At 39.6% G+C, this 27,315-nt stretch overlaps 1 protein-coding gene across 2 annotated transcripts in view; it reads right to left on the reverse strand.

Annotated features, from left to right (window-relative positions):
* The window catches only part of kcnip3b (Kv channel interacting protein 3b, calsenilin), a 43,799-nt gene that overhangs the window by 10,695 nt on the left and 5,789 nt on the right, over positions 1–27,315 (reverse strand). For both annotated transcript variants that reach the window (XM_034118172.1, XM_034118171.1), the window contains exon 2: positions 15,213–15,390. In XM_034118172.1, the coding sequence (XP_033974063.1) occupies positions 15,213–15,390 (178 nt within the window). The remainder of the gene's footprint in view (positions 1–15,212; positions 15,391–27,315) is intronic.

Here is a 27,315-nt window from a genome sequence, read left to right on the forward strand (position 1 = left end):
ATGCCTAACAAACAATACATATGAAATAATATCAATTAAAAGCTATATGTAACTCCACATATTGACATAAGACAACATGGAAATAGACATATAAAAGGCCCGCCAGCCCTCATAGCAAGGCCCAAAGACTGAATTAGGCAGTTTTGCAAGACTTTGAAGTGCTTTGGCATCTCTTGGTTGTCATTTTGCAAGTATGTTTGATCTTTTAATTTCTGTGTAACCGTTTCATTTCTTTGTCGTTGTTTGGAATGCTTCCTGGGAGATTTTTGCCTCTTGATTTGTTAGTTTGCTTTTCATTTTGCATGTTGTGTTGCTTGTGATTTACATCTTTTGATAAGGCAATTCTGGTCCTATGCCTGATGTGTACACAGTAACCCTCTATGATACTAACAATACAACGTCCTACCCCCTTCTTTGATTTATGGTGTGGTGTGGCCAGACCTACAGACTGGCACACAGAGGTAAACTAGCAGGGACCTCCCACCTCCCCACACTTTAACTCCTCCATCTTTGCATAGAAGAACTCTGAGTATTATAAATGTATTATTAAGATTCCTGGAGCAACAGTTTGTCATAGATAACATGCAGAAGTATGATGAGTGTTTGTGAGCATTAGTGTGTATACATGTGGTGACTGTGTGTTTAGCGGGTCAGTAGAGGATAACTGATTACTCTGCACTCGCTAATGCATCAGGATAACATGGGGAATGGAGGGGTGTGTGTGTGTGTGTGTGTGTGTGTGTGTGTGTGTGTGTGTGTGTGTGTGTGTGTGTGTGTGTGTGTGTGTGTTTTCATGCATTGACTTGGTTGGAGCTGGAAGACGCAGACGGGAGGCCAGAGTGTGAGAGATCAATATATCTTTGTGGTGCGGTGCTGGTGGTGGAGCTTCCCCCTTTCTCTTCATCTGCTTCTTACACTTTACCAGAAAAATCAAAGCAAGCATCAATAATAAAATCACAAATCTATTTTCAGTCTCTACGGAAACCATTCTTTAATAAGTGAGCCTCTGCGGGGGTTAATTTGATAAAGGTCAAGTTTATATTTTAGTTACCACTTTGTTGAGGAGTGTGGATCAGGTGACATCCACACACAACACAACGCACCATGCATGTACAGCAGCTATTATGGGATGCATTAGGGGTTGTGCTTAAGTCTATTTATGTACAATTACGTTTGTTCTTTTGTATTTTGATGCTGGTGTAGTGAGTTTAGGGTCTAGTATATGTGTGAGCATGATGGTTCTTCTAAGCAGGCCATTAGGACACTAACAGGTTTTTAAAAGGTAGGCTTGCCGCTGCCTGCTGACACAATAGACTGCTTCCTCTCAGTCAGACACCTCAGCAAGATCAAGCTAAACAATACCATGCTATCATATATGCAGCTCAATGTTGTTTACACATGACATTTATCTTTCAGATCGTCCCAGTGGGCTGATAAGAATTGCATAGCAAAGCAAGGCTTTATCAAAATTCAATTAATAATGATAAATGAAAGATAAATTCTTGACTATTGCCATTTTAAGTAAAAGCAATTCCACCATATGACGTACTCAATTACAAGTAAAATGCCATTGCATTCGAGATCTACCTATACATAAGTACTTAGGGAGGAGACAAAATATGTAATTAAAGTGTCAAACGTTGAAGTACTCGATTACTGCCTCTGGCATTTTAAAAATTGATAGAGATAGTCGATAATCAGTAGATAAAAGTAAAACATTTGACATTTTGTTGTGTAAAGCCATATTAAACCTAAACAAATCTAATGTACTTACCTCCACTTTGCAGTAAATGTACTTTGTTAGTGTACTATTCAGGGAACTATAATGTAGAAATGGGTTTAATGTTCAGTTAGTGGGAATAGTCATGACTGAACCAAAACTAATTTAGACTACAGCGGAAACGATTTCACAGACCTGTTCAACTAAAGTATTTTCTTGGAAGTTTAGAGCGTAAACACCACAAAACTGTTTACTTATCAGCAGAGACCAATTCCAAAAGAATCAAGACAGCCTCTGGATTACTGCTTTTAGAAAGAGAAGTAAGAGTGAAAAAAAGAGACAATGTGAGAGAGTGAAGAAGTGAATGAAAGGTTGAATGAAGACAGATAATAGTTGGGGAAGTGAAACCATACGAGCGCCTACCTGAGCGATGGTACCTGGCTGCATTGTGGCCGCAGTGAGAGAGACGCCTCCTGGCCTCCACAGAGAGAGCGGCCATCATGGCTCCCATAATGCAACTGGAATAACACCACTAACAGGCTGCTCTGAAATACTGCTGTAGATCCTGGGATTAGAGCAAAGTCTAAAAAGACACGATCCAGACTAAAAAAGACTTTATCAGGCGTGAATCCGTTGATCAATGCTAACAAAGTGCTCACCTCTCTCATCTCAGGGCAAAGCTTGAAAGTCTGACTCTTATGTGCCTACACAGACAACTGCCTGGCACTGTGACAGGGGAGAGAATGTTTCACAGCGTGTGTCTGTGCACGTGGCCACATTTGTTAATCTGTTTGAGTTTGTGACACCACATCCCAGTGAGAAGAGAGAGATGAAAAAGAGGAAGGATCAAAGCTTATGACCTTTCACATCGCACACCTCCACGTTTCCTTTAGAAGAAGTCTGTCTGTCTCACTCCCTTCCTCTCGTCTGATCGTACTCCATAGAGAAGCCTGACAATAAAACTCCTACACACTGTTTCACCCTATCTGTTATACAAATATCTACAATCCAGCCTCTATCCTCTATCTCCCAATACGATGCTTTCACAATACTACGCTGCCGATTCAATTAATTTGAGATTTATGTAAAAGAAAAATCAGTAGACCATGGGGATAATACTAAATGGTACTGTTCTACTATGAGAGTATAGATGGAAAAAATGCTTTGAGATTTTACAATTTAGATACGCATAACCCACAAAGTATTGGTGAGGTTGATAATCTTCTTCATTTCTATTCTTTTGTCAAGATAAACTCACACTACTGAAAACAATGTATTTATGTGTCACTATACGCATGCCAGTTTCAAGTTATTTGAGTGTCTACACACACTTGATATGAACAGACTTTACAACCCTCAATCAGAACAGAACATAATAAATAAATATCTAAAAAAGAAGAATGGTTTGGTGCCATGTTGATACCCTATTGTATAAAGAAGAGGAACTGTTTGGTTAAAGTATTGAAACATCACAGCAAATACATTTTGTATGGAAGAATTTAAAGTCAAGGACTGCTGTTTCTAATATTAATGCTAAGCTAAGCTAACCAACTGCTAGCTGCAGCCTTGTTTTCAACAGACACATGTGAGAGTGGTATTGATCTTATCATCTAACTCTCAGGAAAAACGTTTCAATTAAGAAATCTGAGAGTGTATTGTACAGTACATTACTATTAATTATATTTTCTTTGATTGTGGTCACTGGGCGATTCATGCTCTGTAGAAACACTGCCATATGTTATGAAAGATTGAAGCTAATTGAGTCTGTCTTTATTTTCCACACATCCTGTTTGTAATTCAAATCAAATCAAATCAAATCAAGTTTTATTTATATAGCACATTTATAAACGATTTTTGGTCGAGCCAAAGTGCTGTACAAATAATAAAAATACCCTACAGTAAAGACATTTTACAGCAAATACAACAGCACAGTTTGTTCAGAATATCAGTATGAGAAAAAAAACGACACCCTCTATTACTACTGGTGGGTGGATTATATGTTTTCAACTATCCACAACTTGAATATACAGTAAATCTTTATGATGTATGGATTATTTATTTCTGGATTACACACTTTAAAAACCCTTATGTTACTGGTAGTGTAGTTTAGTACATGTTTTTCCATTTTGTAGCTGCATGACACACTGCAGAAAAGTATTATTCCTTGTATGTAAAATGTCAAATATAGCCTCATATAGACAAAACTTAATATAATTCTTCAGATTCGAAAGTAACACTTTTAAATTATTTGATCAAACAGTTTTGTCTAATTACATAAAATATTCAGTTTACCATCATAAAATACAAATAAAAACAGAAATCTACTCTTGAAAAGCTTGGACAAGCAAAGCTTTGCTATCTTTGCTTGAAGAATGAATTTATGCGAATGTGATTGCAGCTTTAGAACGTTGTCACATTGATGTTTTAGAACATGAATAGGCAACAGAAATATACAGTAGTACAGAAAAATTCAAGGAGAAATAAGTGGGTTTCAGTTCTCGAAAATTAATATTCTCTAGTTTTTTTAAATCTTTTATTATTTGAATTTGAATGTCCAAATCCAATTTTCAAAGAGATCACATTAGACCCTGGGCATGTGTAACTAGCAGTATTACCAATTTACTGAGGTTTTACAGATAATCATCAGTTTCTGCCGTCTGATGTACAATAACATAGATCCCCATCAGTCATTGAATATTTCCTCTGCCCACTAGAGGACGCTGGACACCATACCACACACAGCAGAGAAGAGAGAAAAGAGAAGGAAATGAAACATGAGCGAATGGATCAAATTATTCAGACTATTCCAAGATCGTGTAAGAGCTTACTCAGCTTCTGCTGGGACTTGTCACATCAACAGTTTCTACATTTTAAATGGTAATTATTAATTAGGACCAACCAATACATGGTTTCAACAAGCAGCCACAAAGAAATATAATATGAAAAGACTTCAGCATGAGCTCGCCTATTATTATTCTCTGAAAATCCATGCTACAGCATGTAGTCATGCATGTAACAGAATATCAGAGTGTATGTATTTTTTAATGTAATGCATGTACAGAGCCTGCAAGAGTCAAAAACTAATTATAAATAGCTGTTTACCCTCTATGCATTCTTAAGGCTTACGTCTTCCCTTAACAACCTACTCCAGGGACACATCATGAAAGAAATGTTCTTCACTCTCTCAAAACTCAGTAAACAACAGCAATTTCCCATCGGGGCCTCTCCACTTAAAACTTTCTACAAGAGCCGCAGAAATACAACATTGGTCATCAGAGGGAACAAAGGCATCTCTGCCCCTCAACTGTGTGATATGTTCCAATTAAAACCAAACCCAGTCTCACTTCCCTATGAGATTGTCCCCTTCTCATAAAACCACCTCAGCCCGGCAGGTTCAAAGCCAACCGTAGCTGTGTAATTAAAACCGGGGCTTCTTAATCAAAGCTTATTTTTCTCCTCTTCCTTCTTTTTTGTTGCTGCCTCATCCTCTCATTTCTTTTCAACCAACACCGTTATATCTCTCCTTCTCTCCCTCTTTGCGACCCAGAAGGTAGAATAAGGTTTAGGTAATGGATCGTTGGAGACCTGAACCCCGACCTCAGCAGGACTACGTCATGGAGATCAAGCTGTCTGGACGAGAGTATGATGAAGTGAAGCAAAAATGACTAGGGCTGAGCATTCATCATCAGGTCCTGTCTCTACAGAGGACGTGTAAACTTTCTGCACACATTTGAGGAGAATCAGGGACAGAGAAAACAGCAGGGGACAAAAGACAGAAAAGGAATGATGTTCCACATAAAAAAAAAGCTGTGATTGTGGATAAGGAGAAAACGGCGTGGATGAATGAGTGCAGATTCAGCCATCAGTGGCTTGATGAGCCGATGTGTTCGTTGGACAGAGGATAGACTTACATAGAATCGATGATGAACAGAAGGACATGCAGACTAACTCAAGAAGGATAGACTGGGGAAAAGATGACCAGGACAGTTATTAGGGTAAAAACCTTATCTTGAAAAAAGTTCCAAAAGTTTACTATTTTCAAACTGAAATAAAAAATAATATTTGATAAAAGGAGAAATGAGACTCAATATGAATCAGGAGGCGTAAACCTTTCTCTGACTTGGAATGAATTAAAGTAAAACAAAGGAAAAGTCAAAACTATCATAATTTTGCAGTAAACAGCCATTGAGTACAATTGAGGTGCATTATGTTTTTGGTGCTTTTATTTTGGGGTAATATTAGTTAGAATAGAAACATTAATAAACACTTCTCATATCGTAGATCATAATAAATGTAGCTGTTTGTTGGCCCTTATAGTTGGGGGTCCCAGGCAGTGCCTACCTGCCTAATGGTTACGTCTGCCATTTACGTTTTTACACAAACTTTGTCACAGATATTATGCAAACATAAACAAATTGATAACAAACAATACCGGCAATTGGAAACATCTTTCTGTATTTCATTAAAGGTTATATCAATAACAGCTTTTTCGATTTTGTTTCAAGAAGAAGAGAACAACCAGCTGTAGAATAAACGTTCAGAAGTACCTTGTACTAGCGTCCCAGAGATGAAGCCAAAGAAGCAGCGCAGCAGCTTAATGATCTCCTTTTCACACTCTGCTCTGCATGCATTCATCCTCTAAACTCGGACCACCCGGACCACCGGCACCAAAAAGTATAAAAAACTAACAAAAAACTGGTAAAATATGGGCGTCTTGCCAGATACAACCAGGCAAACTTCTATGTATTTAGATAACACTCTAAAGCGCCTTTTTCAACCACAGTTCCAGTTAGCTTACAGGTGATGTCCACACCCTCCTCCTCCTCTTCCTCCTCTTCTTCTTCTCTCCTCTTTCACTTGTTTGTCTCCTCTGCCCTCTTGTATCCTTGGGACGAGGTGAACTGAATCTCATGATTTGTCCTGAAGCTCCGGTCACTGTCGTTTCATATGACAGACTCTAAAGAACCACAACACGCAACACTGACACCCGTTGATGCTCCTCCTGTTTCAGCCTTCATTAGCGCTGCATGGTCACTACGACAAGTTCATGTCACTTTCTCCAATAAACTAAAGTCATACAGAGAGAAGCAGAAGCTGCTGTGGAAATATTTGACAGTTCAGTGATGAAACCTAATCTCACTTTACTCCCCCTTCTCCTTTGTCTCTCATCTAATCTGACTCATTTTACACTTTTCATATTACAGTCATTCATAATGCTCCTCTTCCGTCTCTGATTTCCCCCCCCCCATATTGTCTCATTATCCGACTCTTCTTCTATGGTGTGGGAGCTTTTCAGAGATTAAAGTTTGTGCCGAGTGAAATTTCTTACAATCAAATAAAAAACTACTCTATCTAGAACAGATAACACACGAGTGTGTTTGAAGGTTTCTGGGTTAGAAACAAATCATTAATTAATTAGTGCTGAACAATCAGTCGATTAAGGAAATCTTTTTTTTTTATTTGTTTGAACTCTCTTTACTCTAGGCAAGGCAAGGCAAGGCAAGGCAAGGCAAGGCAAGGCAAGGCAAGGCAAGGCAAGGCAAGGCAAGGCAAGGCAAGGCAAGGCAAGGCAAGGCAAGTTTATTTATATAGCGCCTTTCAACACAAGGCAATTCAAAGTGCTTTACAAAAATGGAAGACATTAAGAAAATGGCATTTAAAATCAGTCATTAAAAAGAAAAGATAATAAAATAAACATTAAAAGAAAAAATACATGGATAAAAGTTACAGTGCAGTTTAAGATATGAATAGTTCAATTAAAAGCAGCGGCAAAAAGAAAAGTCTTCAGCCTGGATTTAAAAGTAATAAGAGTTGCAGCGGACCTGCAGGTTTCTGGGAGTTTGTTCCAGATATTTGGAGCATAATAACTGAATGCTGCTTCTCCATGTTTAGTTCTGACTCTGGGGACAGAAAGCTGACCAGACCCTGAAGACCTGAGAGTTCTGGATGGTTCATAATTTAGCAGTAGGTCAGACATGTATTTTGGGCCTAAACCATTCAAAGCTTTATAAACCAGCAACAATATTTTGAAATCTATTCTTTGACACACAGGAAGCCAGTGTAAGGACTTCAGAACAGGGGTGATGTGATCCACTTTCTTAGTGTTAGTGAGGACTCGAGCAGCGGCGTTCTGAATTAGCTGCAGCTTTCTAATAGATATTTTAGTGAGACCTGTAAAGACACCATTACAGTAGTCGAGCCTACTGAAGATAAAAGCATGGACACGTTTTTCTAAATCCTGCTGTGACATTAGTCTTTTAATCCTGGATATATTCTTTAGGTGATAGTAGGCTGATTTAGTAACTGTTTTAATGTGACTGTTGAAACTCAGGTCAGAGTCCATGACTACACCTAGATTTCTGGCTTCATCTGTTGTTTTGAACATTGCAGACTGAAGCTCAGCGCTAACTTTTATACGTTCTGCCTTGGCTCCAAAAACCATTACCTCAGTTTTATCTTTGTTTAATTGGAGAAGGTTCTGACACATCCAGTCATTGATTTGTTCAATGCACTTACTCAGTGTTTGAATTGGAGCATAGTCTCCTGGTGAAATTGTTATGTACATTTGTGTGTCATCCGCATAGCTATGGTAACTTATTTTGTTGTTTTTCATTATCTGAGCCAGTGGTAGCATGTAGATGTTAAAGAGAAGAGGCCCCAAGATGGAGCCTTGAGGTACCCCACATGTCATATTTGTCAACTCAGATGTGTATTTACCTATAGAAACAACGTTTTTTCTGTCCTTTAAGTAGGACTCAAACCAATTTAGAACTGTTGCCGAAAGTCCCACCCAGTTTTCTAGTCGGTCCAGTAATATGTTGTGGTCAACAGTGTCAAACGCAGCACTGAGATCTAATAATACTAACACTGAAGTTCTGCCACTGTCTGTGTTTAAGTGGATGTAAACTCTAATGTGTTTACTGTTTATTTTTTCATGGATTGTGGTTCAGCCAATACAAATCTTCAAATCAAAAATGTTTGTTTATTGTTTAACAACTTCTAAAATGCAAAAGACTGACTTTCTTCTGTAAATGGAATATTTTGGGCTTTAAGATGTCACCTTGGGATATAAAATAATATAGAAAAATAATGACTATAAGATTTGCTGTATTTTGTAACATTTTATAGAACGAACATGTTATTTTCAATCTCTTCAGTTGCCAGAGGGTACGTGGAAAGATTGCGGAGGAGCAGAGTTAACTTTTTTTAATTAAGTTAAGATTTGCAGTGAGGTTCATCTTTGTAAATATATTTCATGTCATGGTAATTAAGTACCTACACTCAAAAAACTGACTTTTTGGTGTAGTAAAATATATTTAATTAACTGTCGTACTTTTTACATGGTAATATCAAGATTCACAAAGAACTAGAATTTCTTAAGTAACATTTTAAATGTATACACCTTTTATTCATGTAATACATTTACAGTGTGGGAGGAGTACGTTTTATTATATATTTACTCATACTATTTAAATGATTTATAGTCACTGCTCATAAACCTTAAAATACTAAGTAAATGTTAATCTAAAACCATAGTAGCTGTTTGAATCCGCGCATGCGTCTTGACAAGACAAGATACCCGCGTTTTTGGACGACGGTGCAGTTGGGTTTGCAGTTGCACATTTGAAGGCTGTTGGAGGAGCTGCATGGCTGGAAAAAGAAGTGTTGGTAAGTTATTGTCTCTCTGTTTAAGACTTATGATAATATATGTGTCTTTGTGCATAATAGCCTGATTCTTGTTTGCTTGAACCATGTTAACGTTTCTGTGCATTAGTTCACAAAGTTGAGAGATTATGTTTTAGATATGTTACGTGCTGTTAGCTAGCTAACCGTAACTGTAATTTACCAGATAATTTAAAAAAACACTCACATGCATCTAAAGAAGGTTCCACGTTTTATTTCACGTCTATAAAACTAAGGGCATAACAGTTGGAATAGCATTGTCAAAAGCAGACGAGAGGAAAAGTAATGTTAGCTGAGTTAGCGTTAGCCGCAGTTTTCCAAAATTTACAGTAAACACACACACGGCTTAAAATGTCTTATAATTATATTGTTGTTGTTTTTTTTACAGTAAGTTAAAGTATTTTTTCTGCAGTTTGAGACCTGTGAGTTAGTGCATCACTAATTATAATCCAGTGATATAATACATATTATTGTCAAATGAGCCATTCTGCATAATGAGTACTTTTTACTTTAAGTTTATTTTGATACTAATACTTTTGAATTTTTACTTAAGTAAGGTTGTGAATGCATGACTTTTACTTGTAACAGAGTAAATACTCTGTTATAAATATACACTGTGGTATTGCTACTTTTACTTTAGTAAAATATCCACATACTGTTTCCACCAATTGTTTAATTTTTTTTCTTCAAATATTCAATCAAGTCTAATTAAGTGGAAATGTTATATTCACGAAGTTCATCTGTCTTATTTACATATCTGTCTATCAACAGGAAGCATAGCAGTACAGCAGTGAGCCAGTGGAGTCTAATTGGAGTGATTGCTCAGGCAAGTAGAGGGATATATTATTACTGTTATTCTTCACTGCGAAATGTAATATAAAATTGTGGATAAATGTTTAAACCATTGTTTTAATATTACAAATTATGTCTGTTCATTTACAGAGTGGCCTTACTTTTAAGTGGAGCGGCTGGAGCCAGTTGAGGTCTAGGGAGGAAGACAGTTGACAGATTTCCAAGCTGGTCTCACCAGGGAGAACATGTAGGACTCTTTATATTATGAGATGGTCATGCAAACATTGCAACTTCACGACATCAAAACGTTTACAGCTCATAAAGCATTATAGATTGAATCATCTACACAGCGGTCAAGGCCGGTCAATACCATGCTTGTACTCAGATTGTCCTTGTTCATTTAAAAGTTGGAGTGCTCTTCACACACATTTGTCTAGATACCGTACACAAACTGAGCAATTAGGGCAAATTCTTTCATTTTCATGTCTTGTATGTAACTTTTTCTCGGACTGGATGGGATTAAGCTGACCCCAAAAGTACTGTCACGGCCCAAACTGTGTCCCTGTGTGTCCCTGTTTGTTCCCCTGTGTGTGTGGAGGGGGTGTGGTTTCCCTTGCAGGCAGCAGCCTGATTGCACTCACCTGGCCGACCGGCTCAGCTGTCCCTCATCAATCCAATCAAGACACAGCATATCTACTCCAGTCTCCCAGCAACTCACCGCCAGATTGTTTTCTACACCAGTGGTATTGCATCCTCCTGGCTGCTCAATTCAGTTATCCTGTCTGCGTGTTATTCTGTACTTTTTTGTAATTAGTTTCTCCTTGTGCTTCCAGTGCGATCCCTCAGCCCTCAGCCATCGGCCACCAGAGCTTCCAGCCAACCTGCCTGCTTCTTCCTTCACCATACCTGCCTGCCCTGTTCTCAGTCCAGCCTGAACTGCCTACCTCCACTCCGGACCTCCATAGTCTCCAAACCTGCCTGAGTCTCCGAACAATAAACCATTTAAACATCTTCAGTCATTGCCTGCGCCTGGGTCCTGTTTAAAACATAATCCTAACAAGTACAAGCTTTGAAGGTGAACCTGCTGCCTTAAAGACATGGAAAATGTGTTCTTCATATGTACCTTCCACTGTCCATGTTGCAATTGCTCAGTTTCAGGGAGCTGTATCAATCTCTGTCTCCCCCCTCTGCCATTTTTTTCTTTCTCCGTATAAACATTTCTCCCTCTTTCTCTCTCTCACACGGATTACAGTTGTTGCCGTCTATTCATATTCTGTTATATGTTTTTTCCCCCTCCTTAGGTAAAGAAACGTTTGTATTGAATGTTTAAAAAGCACCACTCCAAATCTATGATGGAGTAGATTTTGTATTTTTTGATAAGATAATGTTAATGTTGCATGCAGTTATTATAATGTTAATGTTGTCGGTTAATAGTGATTGAATTGTTGACAAAATAAAGTTGAATTGTATTGTATTTTAGTTGTGTGATTTGTGCTCAATGTATATTAAATGCATAGATTATTACATTTATTAGGTAACATTTTTCAAAAGTAAATGAGTAACAATTACGTAATTAAAGTGAGTAATATAACTTCAAACAAATGAGTAATTCAACATTTTAAACAGAAAAAATATGATAAAATCTACTTATTTACTTCATAACAGTAACTATTACAGATATATAATATTTACTTAATAATTTGATAACAGTGATGTTCCTGTCCATGAAGAAAATAATTAGACTTTACTTAATTAGTTCAAATAAATATAACGTGTACCTTCAACATTATTAAGTAAGATCCACTTATTTACTTCATAACAGTAACTATTACAGATATATAATATTTACTTAATAATTTGATAACAGTGATGTTCCTGTCCATGAAGAAAATAATTAGACTTTACTTAATTAGTTCAAATAAATATAACGTGTAACTTAAACATTATTAAGTAAGATTTACTTAATATTTTCACAAATGTTACGTCTGGTGATAAGTACATTTTACTTGATACTGGAAAGTAAGTTCTACTTGATATTACAGCAGTAAAATATACTTAGAAAAAGTAAGTGCAAATACTTGCTAAGATTTAATCAAGTAAATCCTACAAGTTGTTTCTTTGAGTGTACTCGCTGACTACAAAAATGCTTTCCACCAGCTTGAGTCAGTGGTTAAGCTACAAATATTTTACTGCAAACAGCAGTGAAACCATTTTTGCAAGAAAGCCGCAAGGTCAAAACAGATTGTAGTACTACTCGCACAAATGCAACCTAAACAAAACATTTGGGGGAAAAAATAAAATAGATTGAACTTCAAAAATTCTGACATCCTGAGTCCCCTTTCTCCCAACCAGCCCCATCTTCCTTTAGACTAGAGTATGATGAAATGTTATGAACAGCTACATTCCTATGTGAGTCCAACACTGGACTTCACTCTGCGCATTTCATTCCCCCTTTTTTCTCGCAGCATTCCCTTTAATCTCTCTCCTGTAACTGTCCAAAAATGCATGAAAGGCCAACAAAAACTATTGAGAAAACACTAAGGAACATTCAAAGATACTGACCCTAAATAATGTCGGAATCATCCTGAAAAATCCTTATGGTAACTGACTGATTACTTGATTTTGAGAATATGTATTTATGGCCTGACCCGCAGACCTGTTCTGTTATAATCACCCTGCCTATTTCATTCTCTATTAACCCTCAGCTGTATTGATTCATGTCCAGCAGTCAGTCACCATGTGCTCTAGCTGTCCACATCTGAACTGAACCACAGCCACAGCTTCACACTCCCCCCCACCCCTCTCTGCACGTATCTACAAATCTCCCTCTCCGTGCTGCTATTTTTAGCTGCTGCCCATTACCGAGGTGAGGGCTTGCCCACGATATAATACTGATTCTCTCTTCCCTCGGCACCGCTGAGATGAAATAGATCCCATCGCAGCCCCGCTTTTCTTTCTCCCTCTGTAACTGTTTCTTTTTTACTCACTGTGCTCCTGTTTCACACAAATAGCTCTTTCAATGCTTTTGCAACCAAAGACATAAAAAGACCTGAAGGATAATCTGAATCTGTTAAAGGCTGATTCTATGTGCTTTGAATACAGGAATTTGACTGTAGTGGAGTAGGTGTGGTTTTTCTACTTACAGTAAAAGGTGATACAGGTTTACAAGGAAATATGTGACATTCAAGAATTAAAATGTCCCCTTAAAGCTAAGTGATTGATTGAATTTGTCCAAAACATACCAGGAACAACAACGCCTGAACCTGCTGTTGAAGACAAGTATTCCTATACAAATCTAATGGAATCAGCTTGCAGTAGCATTTTCCGCTGGTTAGAAGTCCTTCAAACTATCAAAAACACTAACAGTGGTCTCTTGTTGCTGCTCAGGGGAAGCTAAAGTGTAAAGTTTCCTTGTAAAGCTGTAAGGAAAAACACAACAGCACTAAGTGAAGTGCTGCTCAATGGAGCCAAGGGAGAGGAAGAAGAGAGGAGACACCTACCTTATACTGAGTGCGTGTGCGTGTGCGTGTGTGTGTGCGTGTGTGTGTGTGTGTGTGTGTGTGTGTGTGTGTGTGTGTGTGTGTGTGTGTGTGTGTGTGTGTATGTGTGGTCAAGAGGATTGAGTGATAAAGGCAGGTCTTACAGGATCTCGCTCTCACATTTCAGTGACCTGCTAGAATACCATTACGTGGTACATGAGGCTGAGCTGGCCTCGGACCTTAAAGATGCCGCATAATCACACATCCATCTCATGTGATTTATTTAAAACTCTGCAGAGCCTGAGGTCATTTTATCCACCTGTATGGCCTTTAGTTAAATCATTAAAAATGTTTTTAGATCTTTTTCTGAACACAATATCAGCTTGAAGTAGGTCAAGAGGAGAATAGAGGGTCGGAGGAGGCAGGGATCAAAGCAAAAAGTAGTGATCTAAACAATGAGGTAGAGAGGGGAAAATAATTGGTTGATTATGAAGGAAAGGAAGAAGCAGGGAAGGGGAGGAAACACCAGGGGAGGAAACAAGGAGTTGGTGAAGGAGAAGAGGAGGCAAGGAAAAACAAGAAAAGTAGAAAGGATCAAGGAGGCACAGGAGGAGGAAGGAAAGGACTGCAGCACTTCTGAAGTGATGAAACAAGCTGACTCAACATCTTTCTTTGTATATGCCTTAATCACAACTAAAACTGTAAGCTCTTTTGTGTCATTAATACAAATATGAGAAGAGGATGATATCAAAGTCGGTGAAAACTGAGGGTTGAACTGAGACTTTTAACCAGCATGTAACAACGCTGAGAGCTTTATAGATAGATCCTGCTTTGGTTCAAAAACTCCTCACAGATCTCCCTTCAGGCAGGACATTAATAGTGCACAAATACAGCTGGACCACTGGGTGAAGCACTGAGACTCTATGTATAAACCATGGACTTGTATTCAGGAAGGTAAGGGAAACATTCAGGAAATTCATTTGTCTTCCTCTATGTTCCATGCCCAAAACTGTGTGCATGTATATTATATTACATTACATTAGTTAGACGCTTTTATTCAAAGCGACTTACATACTCAATACTGTGGACAATCCCCACAGGAGCAATTTGGGGTGAAGTGTCTTGCCCAGGGACACAACGACATGCTGACTGCAGTGGGACTTGAACTTGGTACCCCCTGATTCGAAGTCCAGCACTCTAGCCACTGAACCACATGCCATATGTGTGCATGTGAGAGGCAGAAATAGATAGGCAGGATAGAAGTGGCACAGAGGAGGAGGAAGGTGTAACCGAGGATCTCAGAATATTAATAGTGAACCGAAGTTGAAGCGACATTTGATAACTGAGCATCTGCGACTAAATGATCCCTGGGTACTTGACTCTGAGGTCACCTGCCCGGCACAATGAGTCAGTCAGCCCTACAGGGACCTGAGGGGGCCAGCTGATGTCCACGCAATCAATTAAACAATCAATTCAAATACTTGTTCATTCAGCACCATCGTCAGTACCGACATCACATCACTCCCCCTCTCGCTCACCTTTGTCCTGTCCTGGCTGTGTGCTGGCGATGATCCATTTAACCAGGCAGCACTTCATCAGAGCTTTTCGAGAGAAACGCGGCTTCTGCCACTTCCCAGAATCCTTCCCTCGGCCCGGCGCAGGCTCCACGCCATTGGCATCTCCCAGGAGGCTGCCGTCCACCACCTTGCCATCTGACTGCAGCACAAGGGGGAGGGGGGAGGGCGGAGGGGGGGGAGAGAGAGCGTTAGCCTCTGATCTGAGAATGTTTCAGGAACATCTTAAAGAGGTTCAAAAAGAGTTCAGTTCAGCACATCTTCAGCAGAAGTTTTTATTATCTGATGTTTGACAGTGTCCAAATGTACGGTCTGCTGTCGCTCCACTTTTTACATGTACTTCAGTGCTTTATTCAGTTGAACCTGTTGTTATATGATGACCCGGCAGCACAAAGAGAGAGAGACCAGGTAGGACAAGTTGAAATAACAAATCTTACACAAAATGATTTTTATTTGTTTGGATTAGTTGCTGAATAAGTTTAAAACTGTATTTACTTGGTTTTGGCCACTTGGCACACACTTTGGCAAAAAGGACACTATAAACGATATAAGTAGTGAATATAGTGAACTTTTTAGCCATGTTCTTTTTTTTAGCTTAGTAGTTATAGTTATTTAAACATCCGGCAGTAACTGAGCAACATTGGGCTATCGTTAATGCAGATTCATGTTCGTTTCCATTTATAACTCTTTAGTTTTGTATCTAAATCTGGTTCGTTAACTGGTAAATGCTCCACTATGTTTAACAGATAGTCACTAACTTTTGCTAATGAGATGATTTGAACCAGAAAAGTAAATGTGTGCACCTGAAAACCAAAACAATGAGCTGAAAGACACAAAAGCAGTCAAAAGCTGAAAAAGGCAAAGGGAACAGCAGAGATGTCCCTTCTGGGTTGTCTCAAAAAGGGCCCTCTTTCACGTTACTGCAGCCACTTGATAAGATCAACTTTAAGTGTTGTTTGTTTTGGACTGCATTTATATCACATCTAATGTATAGCTAACCCTAAAGGTGTATTAAATAACAATATTACAGATGATTTAATTGATGCAACTGAGAATAATTATTACATTGGATTATTCATTTTTTTACTGCTGGTGATGTGTGTGTGTAATATTACATGTCACTTGTTAGACGCTTTTATCCAAAGTGACTTACATACTCAATACTGTGGGCAATCCCCACAGGAGCAATTTGGGGTGAAGTGTCTTGCCCAGGGACACAACGACATGCTGACTGCAGTGGGGTTTGAACCTGTGACGCCCTGATCCCAACACCAAGGCTCTATCCACTGCGCCACACGCCTCCAATATATTACTCCTAATATTTAACTGATACTCATTCTTTCCATGTACATACAAAAATCTGCCATCCGTTTATCACTATTTAATTGACACACATTTTTAAATGAATGTTATCAGCCAACACTATTATAATGTGGTTTTTCAATTACTGTTTGGTCTTAAATTGTTTTAAGGAAAACCCTCAAATCAATCCACTTACACTGGGCTGCTACGGGAATAGAGTGAACATCTTTAGTTTACTTTTAGAAAGATATTATTAACAAAGTAATCAGTAAAACTTTTTTTTTGGGCAACCAAAATAATTAAACCTTGACAAGAAATCAAGGTGGAGGTGAGGTTACTTCTGGCAATATTTCTGAGACGGATACATCTTGAAATAACTTAGTTATTTCAGATGAAATGTGTGTTCCTGTTCATTTTCATATTCAGATCCAATTTATCAATGCGACTCTTACTATGCAGGACTTATCCCCCTGCAGCTCATTCATATTCACCGTCTATCCTCTCTCATCAGTGGAGATACACTTCAAGTTTTTTTGCTCCAATATATTTTTCAATTTTTTCAGCTTCATAATTTGGAATCCTGACAGTTTCATCTACAGACAACACTGATTGGATCTGATATGATCTGATTTACCGGGAATCTCTTTTCATAATTCTCAAGTAGCTTTATTAAGCTGCCTTGCTAAACACACTCAGAAAACACACACACACACAAATACATGTGTACACTGGAAGGAGTGTGGGGAGGAAGATGAAAGACGTGGAAAGAGAACAAACAGTAGCTCTGTTTACTTTGTGGCAAGGAGAAGGAAAGCAAAGGATGACATAGGGAGAAGAGGGGGAGAAAGGGAGTTAGATGAGAAGAGGGAGCGCACACCACATCAGACCAGCTAAAGCACAAATCTCTCTCTCTCTCTCTCTCTCTCTCTCTCACACCCACACACACACACACACACACACACACACACACACACACACACACACACACACACACACACACACACACACACACACACACACACACACACACACACACACACACACACACACACACACACACACACACACACACACACACACACACACACACACACAATTTTAAACGGCTATTTGATCCCATTGGAAAGAAAGAGCCAAAGAAATGTGGGCAGTTATTCTCCTGGAAGAACAAGTCACTTAGCATAATGAATACTGACCTATCTGAGAAAAAGAGCAAAGGGCGGCCAGAGGACGGAGGGATGGAGGATGGGAAGATGTAGATATGAAAGCACTTTGCTGGGGAATACATTTACATGGCTATTTCTGTGTGTCTCCCACATGAAGAGACGGATAAAACAGGGCTAAAGATGAAAGTGGAAGAGGTTGAGAAGAAGTAGGAAGACTACAGGGAGTGAATAGCTCCATAGATGCACACCAAGTCAAACTCATAACTGAAATGGAAAGAAGATGACGGAAACACTTTCCATCATCCCGACATCTATTTATTCTCAGATCAACAGCGGCACACAGGGAGGAGTAAAATGAAGAAAGGCTCAGCTGTGACTCGCTTCTTTGGAGGAGTAAATTAGATACATTGCATTGTTTTCAAATGTGGCTTTTCAAGGGAAGTCACAAATTAGAATAAGGAGGACGCGAGACAGACAGATGTAGACTGACACAGAGTAAACACAAGAAGACTCAGCGCTGATTATTAACGGTCCGCTGGACATACAGGCATATTCACAGTCGCTCACAAACACACACACATATACACACACATATACACACACATATACACACACACACACACACACTTTCAACTAGTACTTTTATCTTATGTTCCTTCTTAACGCTTCAGCTAGCTCTGTCCTGGGGCAGCACTTCCCTCTTGTAATGCCTGCACAACACACAGACACACACACACACACACACACACACACACACACACACACACACACACACACCACACACACACCCACAACACACACACACACACACACACACACACACACACACACACACACACACACACACACACACACACACACACACACTCTCACTCAGACACACATGCCCTATAGGGTAGTGCATATACCCATAACGCTCAAAACAAACACAGAGCAGCGATGCGTTGCACATCGCTTTGCTCTGCCATCAATTATTGAAAATCAGTCGCTGTATTGTTGGTTCAGTGAATGTTGGTTTACATAAAGTGTAAACTGGCCTCCTTACATCAAAGGTCTTCTCACTGCTGGTCCACTGTGGCCAACAGAGAGAGTATCAGAACCAATACAAATACAGTTCAAAAATAAACTATGTCAACCTCTAGCCATATACTACATGAACAAAGTAAAGTTTGATGACAGAGACAATTGGGATGTTTTGTTCAATGTAAGACATCTGAAAAGTATTAATACATGCAGCTTTAATTACTGTTTGCAATTATTGTTTTGCTCTCATTACACTTTTCTCATAATAATGTAAACTATTTCTTACTAGGGAATGGGATGGACAACGGGAACATATCATGTCCTTGTAACATCGATGGATGTTGAAAAGGAAGAGGAGGAGTGACGGAAAGGGAACAGAGAGCGAGAGATTGAGTCTGGTAATGTCACATTAGTGGATTTGAGTTCCCATTAATAAGTTATGTGTGATTAACATTCACCAGGCCACACAGCATCTTCGGCCATCATGTCCCAGCCCACACTAAAACTCAGCCAGCAGAGGTTCATTTGTTCTGCCTGACTGCTTCCTCAGGGTCAAAATGTGCTTTCAAACATGCCACTAGATGGGCGAATCCAGGAGAGAGCGAGGATGAATAAATGTTCCTCTGAACCAGTTACAATAACCTTTCTTTTGAGAGAAAACAAGTCACTTCCTATCAAGTCTGTCCACAATAAATCTACAACAGAGTTGGTGTCTTGTCTGGTTAATAGAGCTAAGTATTAAACATTTAAATTAAACAACAAAACGCCTCCTTTACACTGTTGACAGATCTGCTGTTTAAGTGGCCGTGACAGACCTCACGTACCTTACCTACCTCTATTAAGCTCAAATAAAAAAAATGCTAAATTGGCTTTAATTTGGTCTGATGGACAGGAAGTATTTCTCAATAATGTCTTACTAGACATATGAATCCAGACAGAACATCCTGAACTTTTGACCTATGCTCATTGTGCATTTCAGAATGTGCAGAGCATAACGTTTCCACCACAATTTTATGAAGGCCTTGTGGTTTTTGACACCTTGAGAGCGGTTACAACGGACGAAGACAATGCGCACAGGATGCAGGTGAACTGCAAAAAGACTTGAACAAACATCCTGGACCAACAAATCTTAGAGATAATAGAGACAGTTTTATTAAGTTTGTTTCTGTTAATACATTAAAGTATAAGTTTGCATGTTTTAAATTGAAGTTAAAATAAATTTAAATTCTAAACATGACATTGACAATGTGTTCTGCTTTCATGAAAAAATGTTCTTATTCACTTTTGTTAAAGTTGCACATCCTTACTATAGTCTTCATTTGTTTAATTTTAACTTTACATTTTAATTGTTCATTTAGTAAAAGCTGAAACTATGTAACCTCCTTCTTACTCAAAGATAGGAAAAGGGAAACCACCTGATGAAGAGAGGGAGGAGGGAAGAGACTATGAAAGATGATGACTGAGGAGAAACGGGAGAAGCTTTTGGAGGCTTTTGGCTCTTGCTCCCTGGGCTTTGGCTTTTTGAGAGGAGACTCTTTTGGGGGTTCTCTTGGGAGCCTATGCTTTTGTACTTTGACCTTGTGTCTTTGTAAAACGTTTGTATTTTTCTTTTGTAATTTTGGGATCTTGTAATCCTCTATTTTTGTCAAAAACCCAATAAAACCGGTTTGTACTTTGTACATTTCAACCCAATTCCTGGTCCCTCTGGTGGTCTCTGAAGGTATCTGCTTGGTCTTAGAGTGAGGTAAGAACACCCTTCCTTGAAAAAGGCTGACAGTAGTTGAAATGCTAAGGTTAAGCTGTAGTTCATATTGTTTACTGTGGTTGATGTGGTTTTGATTGATGCTGAAATATGACATGTGCTTTGCTTGTGTTGTAATACCACTGCTGTGGTATCAGTGTTCGACTCTGGCTATGCTTGATTTTACATTTACATTATTATAATAATTAGGGTTCAAAAGAGGGGGTTAGGGATTGTTGTTCCTGAAGCTGCTCTAAACCAGGGAGTCTCCCAACGACACAGGGTTTCTCCTCCAGGTGCAGTTTAGATACTGCTCTGGGGTCTTACCAGCCCACCAACACCTACTGCACTACACACTCCGTTTGATATCCAGGCGGTCGGACATCCAACGTTTTAGTGCCTGGAATAAGTGATACGACGGGCAGCTGGTGTTGTGTAGCTGCCCCCCCTAAGAAGATTACGGTGATCTTGCGTGTAGATCTTGGGGGAACAGCCGTGTTCCGGTGCCTTATCAGCAACGGAGCTCGGTATCGGAGACCACCTAGATATACGTGGTTATATCGAAGTTAGATTCCTTTTCAACACAAAGGAAGTGTTTCTTATCTGTCAATCCAGATCTTCACTTTAAAATATGGAACGCTTGCAGTGATTGTACACAGCTTTGTAAAACGTTTGATAATGTTTTGGCAGAATAATTACTTTAGGACGTGAGGAAAACATTATGGGATAAGCTTATGGATCTTGCATCATCATGGTTAAGATAATAATCAAATGATTAAATCAAATCAAATCAAATCAGGTTTTATTTATATAGCACATTTAAAAGCGATTTTTGGTCGAGCCAAAGTGCTGTACATGTAATAAAAACACATTACTACAAATCACAATAAACGACAATAAATTACAACAGATATATCTTAAAAAACAAAATAAAAATAAAACACAAGGAAAAGTCAGGAGTCGTGCTCCGCTCTAACTAGAAGGCCAGAGAGAAGAAGTGTGTTTTTAGTTTTGATTTAAAAACCCCTAGGGTCTGGGCCGACCTCACATGGAGGGGCAGAGTGTTCCAGAGCCTAGGGCCAGCTGCTGCGAAGGCTCGGTGCCCTTGGGTTTTTAGCCTGGTCTTGGGCACTACCAGCAGCAGCTGGTCAGCAGACCTTAAAGCTCTGGCTGGAGTGTAGCGCTGGAGGAGTTCAGCTATATAGGCCGGAGCCAGCCCATTTAGTGCTTTAAAAACAAATAAAAGGATTTTAAAATCAATTCTGAACCGAACTGGAAGCCAGTGTAGTGAGGCCAGAATAGGGGTGATGTGGTCGCGCTTTTTGTGGCCAGTCAGCAAACGTGCAGCAGCGTTTTGGACTAGCTGTAAGCGTTTGATTGAGGCCTGGTCCATACCCACATACAGAGCGTTACAATAGTCCAGTCTCGAGGTTACAAAGGCGTTAATAACCCTTTCTAAGTCATTAAAAGATAAATACGACTTGGTTTTGGCCAATAGTCTTATTTAAAAAAAGCAGGATTTTACTACGGTGCTGACCTGCTTGTCGAATTTAAAAGTGCTGGTGAAGGTCACTCCAAGGTTCATGACCGAGGGGAGGATGTTTTTTTTGATAGAGCCCAGAATATCAACCGGAGAGGCTGGAGGTTAAAGGAAGGGAACGATTGTGGTGATTATTTAGAAACGGGATAAAAAAGCGTCTTGTCGCAGCAGTCAAAAGTTTTGCTAACCTATCCATTAACCTCGACCTCTTTCTCAGCAGACTTTGTGCCTTTATTAACAACACAACATAACAACATAACACTCTTTGTCCTTTGCTTCAGACTGACGATTAGTCATGATGCTCAATGATTGGTGCCGTCTCATCTCTTGGGAAGACAGTCTTTATTACATGTTTCCTTGATACTGACAATTAAGTGTCATTAACACAGAGTATGGCCCAATAATTGTAACAAAAACTGACACTGTGTATTTGGTCGGATTGTTTTACACGTTTTCAATCCTTGACCAGATAGCTTAGTATTTAATGGACATTTTTGCAAATTATAAAATGTTTAACTACGTAATTAATATTTGTTAAGTAAGAAATTGCGAGTTTTATAATTGGTACCAAAACTCAAGCATTGTGTTTTAAGATTGGATAAGACAGACATCCAAATAACTATTAAGTCAGGTTTTGCTTGATATATAACATGTTTTGCTATTTAGCTAAATGACAGCATTAATGTTTTCTCCTCATGAAGACATCTGAAGAGCAGAAATACAAAAGAATGGTAAGACCACACAGCATACACATCATGAGAACTCACAGCAGACACATAAAAGCAGAAGCGCACAGACTATAAATACACTGAGTCCCGGATGAACACACAGAAACTCATAGAAACACTCTTTCCTTTACATCTGTCACACATAGAACAGCCTCCCACATACCCATGCTGCAGCTCAGTGATAGCGCATGCAGAAGTTCAAAAGCAACTCAGAACTGGCAACCAAACAGATCCAACCACCCCCGGTTCAATTAGGTGCAAAATTGATCGTTCCTAAACCCCTACCCTGGACATTGACTGTCCAATCAAAGCTTAGCAACCATCATTAGGCACAGCAGATGTTTTGAGCTCTGGGTTTCTTCACCTGTTAAAGCCGTTTGCATGTGGCTGATATTTAGCCATGCAACCACTTCTTACATGTAAGATTTGATTGGGATAACAATTCATCTGGATTCTGCGAGAAAGATATTGAGACTGTAGAACATATTTTCTTCCAGTGTCAGCCGGTACAAGAATTTTGGCTCATGTTCCAGAGCTGGCTTCAATCTAAAGGTATATTAGAACACCCTATAAATGTGATGTCGGTTAAAGCTGGAGTACTTGTGAAGGATAAAAACGTGGACTTTCTGGTAAGCAACTTGATTTTCCAATCCAATCCAATCCATTTTATTTCTATAGCACATTTAAAAACAACAGAGTTGAACAAAGTGCTGTACATCAACAACTGTATAAAAACAGAGCATAAATACATAAAAAACAGACAGGACATGAAACAAATGTAAAACACGAGACAATGAAACCAGATCAGAAGCCACAAAAAAACTCTCCTACATGACGTAAAAACATTACAAAAGCACAAGTGTCATACCTGGCCTGTAAATGCCAGGGAAAAGAAGTGGGTTTTTAAACGAGATTTAAAAACAGGTAGAGTTGGAGCAAGTCTAACCTGGAGGGGCAATTCGTTCCATAATTTTGGAGCTGCATGCAACAGCAAAGGCTCTGTCTCCTCGCTGCTTTAGCCTTGATTTTGGGACTACCAGAAGTAATCTGATTTTGTTGAGTAAACATTTTATTCATAAGTGTAAATATTTCAAAGCTAAACCTCATATCAACGTATGGAAGAATGAACTCAAAGTTTTTGCAAAATCGCTCCAATACATGACGGACAAAAACGCCCAGAAACTTTTCGCATTATTGGACTTATTTATGTTGCTTGAATGGGACCCGGACATTTTCGTAAAGCAAAAATATTTTATTTTTTTGTTTGCTTTTGTTTGTATTTTTGCACTGTATCAACACCAAGTTACACTCTTGACTGTTACAATGAGCCTTGATGGTTTGTAAAATAATTGTCAATAAAATAAATACAAAAAAAAGCGACTTATTTCTAAAGAGGTAGAGGAGGGCGGTGTCTTTTTTTAGCAGTTTCAATAACACAACAACAGAAGTGTGACATTGTGATGTCTGCTTTAAAGAGAGAGTGTGTAGGATTTGGCAGAACCTAGCTTTGCAGTTGCAGATTGCAAAAAACGGATAACTCCTCCACTTAACTCCCGTTATAAGACATCTTCAACAGGTCCCTGCTGCAGTCTGTAGTCCCCACATGTTTGAAACACTCCACCATCGTTCCTGTCCCCAAAAAGACAAAAATCACCAGCCTCAACGACTACCGCCCAGTAGCACTCACTTTCATCATAATGAAGTGCTTTGAGTGGTTAGTCAAAACCTTCATCACCTCCTCCCTCCCTGACTCTCTGGACCCCCTGCAGTTTGCCTACAGAGCAAACAGGTCCACAGACGACGCCATAGCCCTCACCATCCACACTGCCCTCTCACACCTGGACCAGAGGAACACATATGTGAGAATGCTGTTCATTGACTACAGTTAAGCCTTCAATACCATTGTGCCCTCCAAGCTGGTCATCAAGCTCAGAGACCTCGGGCTCAACAGCGCCCTCTGTGACTGGATCCTGAACTTCCTGACGGCAGACCCCAGGCAGTGCGGGTGGGAAACATCACATCCTCCACCCTGATCCTCAACACCGGAGCCCCTCAAGGCTGCGTGCTCAGCCCTCTCCTCTACTCCCTGTTAACACACGACTGCGTGGCCACACACAGCTCCAACACCATCGTGAAGTTTGCTGACGACACGACCGTCATCGGCCAGATCACCGACGGCGACGAGACGGCGTACAGAGAGGAGGTCGAAAACCTGATATCTTGGTGCCAGGATAACAAACCTCCATCTCAACGTCAGCAAAACCAAGGAGCTGATTGTGGATTACAGGAAGCAGCAGAGAGAGGGACACGCCCCCATCACCATCAATGGGACTACGGTGGAGAGAGTCAGCAGCTTCAGGTTCCTTGGGGTCCACATCACTGAGGACCTGACATGGACTCTTCACACTACCACCATCACCAAGAAAGCTTGACAGCGGCTCTTCTTCCTCCGCAGGATGAGGAGGTTCAACATGGACTCCAGGATACTCTGCAACTTCTACAGGTGCACCATAGAGAGCATCCTGACTGGCTGCATCACGGCCTGGTACGGCAGTTGCACCGCCCTAAATCGTAAGGCTTTACAGAGGGTGGTGAAAACTGCACAGAACATCACGAGGACGGAGCTGCCATCCATGGAGGACCTTTACTCCCAGTGCCTCAGGAAGAAATCCCTCCGGATTATAAAAGACCCCCATCACCCCAGCCACAAACTGTTCTGTCTGCTGCCGTCTGGCAGGCGCTACCGCAGCATCCGGACTAAAACCACCAGACTCAGGGACAGTTTCATCCCACAGGCAATAAGACTGCTAAACACCTGAACAGCTGAAGCTAAATCTGTTAAACACCTGAACTGTTGAAACAACATCCAAAATATTAATCTGGTTGATACTTTAAAATTATTTAACTACTTAGAAATTATTTATCTATTTACCTAATATATAATATTCCAATAACTTGCATGTAGACTCTTATTGCACTATTTCACTTTTTTAAACTATTTTTCTTTTTGTATTTACTATTTACTATTTAATTGCACTATATTTTTCTGTTTATCTGTGTTTTGTGTTGCACTGTTGGAGAAGCCTGTGACCTAAGAATTTCATCGGCATAACTACACTGTAGCTATGTTCGTATGACTAAATAAAGAATCTTGAACCTTGTGGTTACTAGTCGCCAGGTGAGGGAGTTGTGGTACCTTGAAGGACCCTCTCAGAGGATTCTTACCACAACACTCATTTAGGAGCAACAACGTTTAGCGGGCATTAACGTCAGTTTTAAAAGCTTGTCAGACAACAAACGTGGCCTTCAGGTAACATAAAACGTAAAGCCCCTCTCTTGACCCAGCGTTTGGTTTGTTTGATCTGATTTACTGCAGAAACATGGCAGTGCACCATTGCACTCTGTAGGTCCCTATGCATATAAGAAGGGCTCTTTTCTAAGGTAGCAAGAGACAACAATTCTTAGTTTATACACTAAACACAGAGTTATGAATATTATATTATATTTCTGCTAAAAGAAAATAGGATCACCGAAATGCATCACCATTGTTAACTATTAAAGCAAGCTAAATAGTTATTTATGAATACACATTTCGTGCTTTTTTATTAAACATCTTTCTGGAACATGTCCCAAGGTACACAGACTGCGAGGTAGAGATGCTGCTAAGTGTCACCCATCAAAACATTACAGGTATCCTACCATTGTTGTTGTTGTTTCTGGTGCATGCTCTTACACAAAGCAACAATAGGCATGAATTAATTAAGGGGATGATGTAATTGTTTTGTCAAATGCTCAGCTTACTGCTAAGTGATCTTAAACTCAGTTTGCATGTGGAAGAGAGGCCAAAACTCCATTCTTTAAGATAAATGTCTATAGTTGCTAGGTTTCAGGACCAACTGTGTTATTAGCTGATGGTTACAAAATGTGTATGTTTGCTCCCTGTAACCCCTTATTTTTCAATGTCTATTTATCGTTTAACACTCTTCCAATAAAACCTAATAAACTATCATTTATTTAGCCGTTCATATGAACAGTTATTGTCTCCCTTCAACCTGAATATTGCCTCATCCCGTCTACATCTCCTCATTACTTCCAATTTATCTCACAGTCACCCTCCTTTCCCTCCACAATGTCACCTGTCACCATGCTACTCTTAAGGTGGAGCAGAAATACCAACTGGGATTTAAACATAGGGGGAGGTAGAGTCAGCCTGTGTGATTGTGAGGAAGAGTGTGTGTTTCTGTGTGCACAGGCTATGTAGAGAAATGATATGAGCATGTGGGAGGAGAAGGAGGAGGAGGAGTGCGTTGACAAGGACTGACAGCACAAAGGGAGAGAGATACAGTAAAATCTCGCACACAAACCCCACCACTCGGGATTTCCTGCAGAGGAACCCAGAGCCAGATAGTCTAAAATCTCTAAGCGACGCGAGAACGATGCAGGAATCACTGGGAGCTGGCTCATTTTGTTGGCATTTGGTGCTGACATACAGTATAACTTGAATAAGATTAGTTTTAAGGTACGATGGAATACCTACAGATATAAAATGATTGGCAGCACACACAAA

Source organism: Trematomus bernacchii, unplaced genomic scaffold (genome assembly GCF_902827165.1).
Source record: "Trematomus bernacchii unplaced genomic scaffold, fTreBer1.1, whole genome shotgun sequence".
Lineage (NCBI taxonomy): Eukaryota > Metazoa > Chordata > Actinopteri > Perciformes > Nototheniidae > Trematomus > Trematomus bernacchii.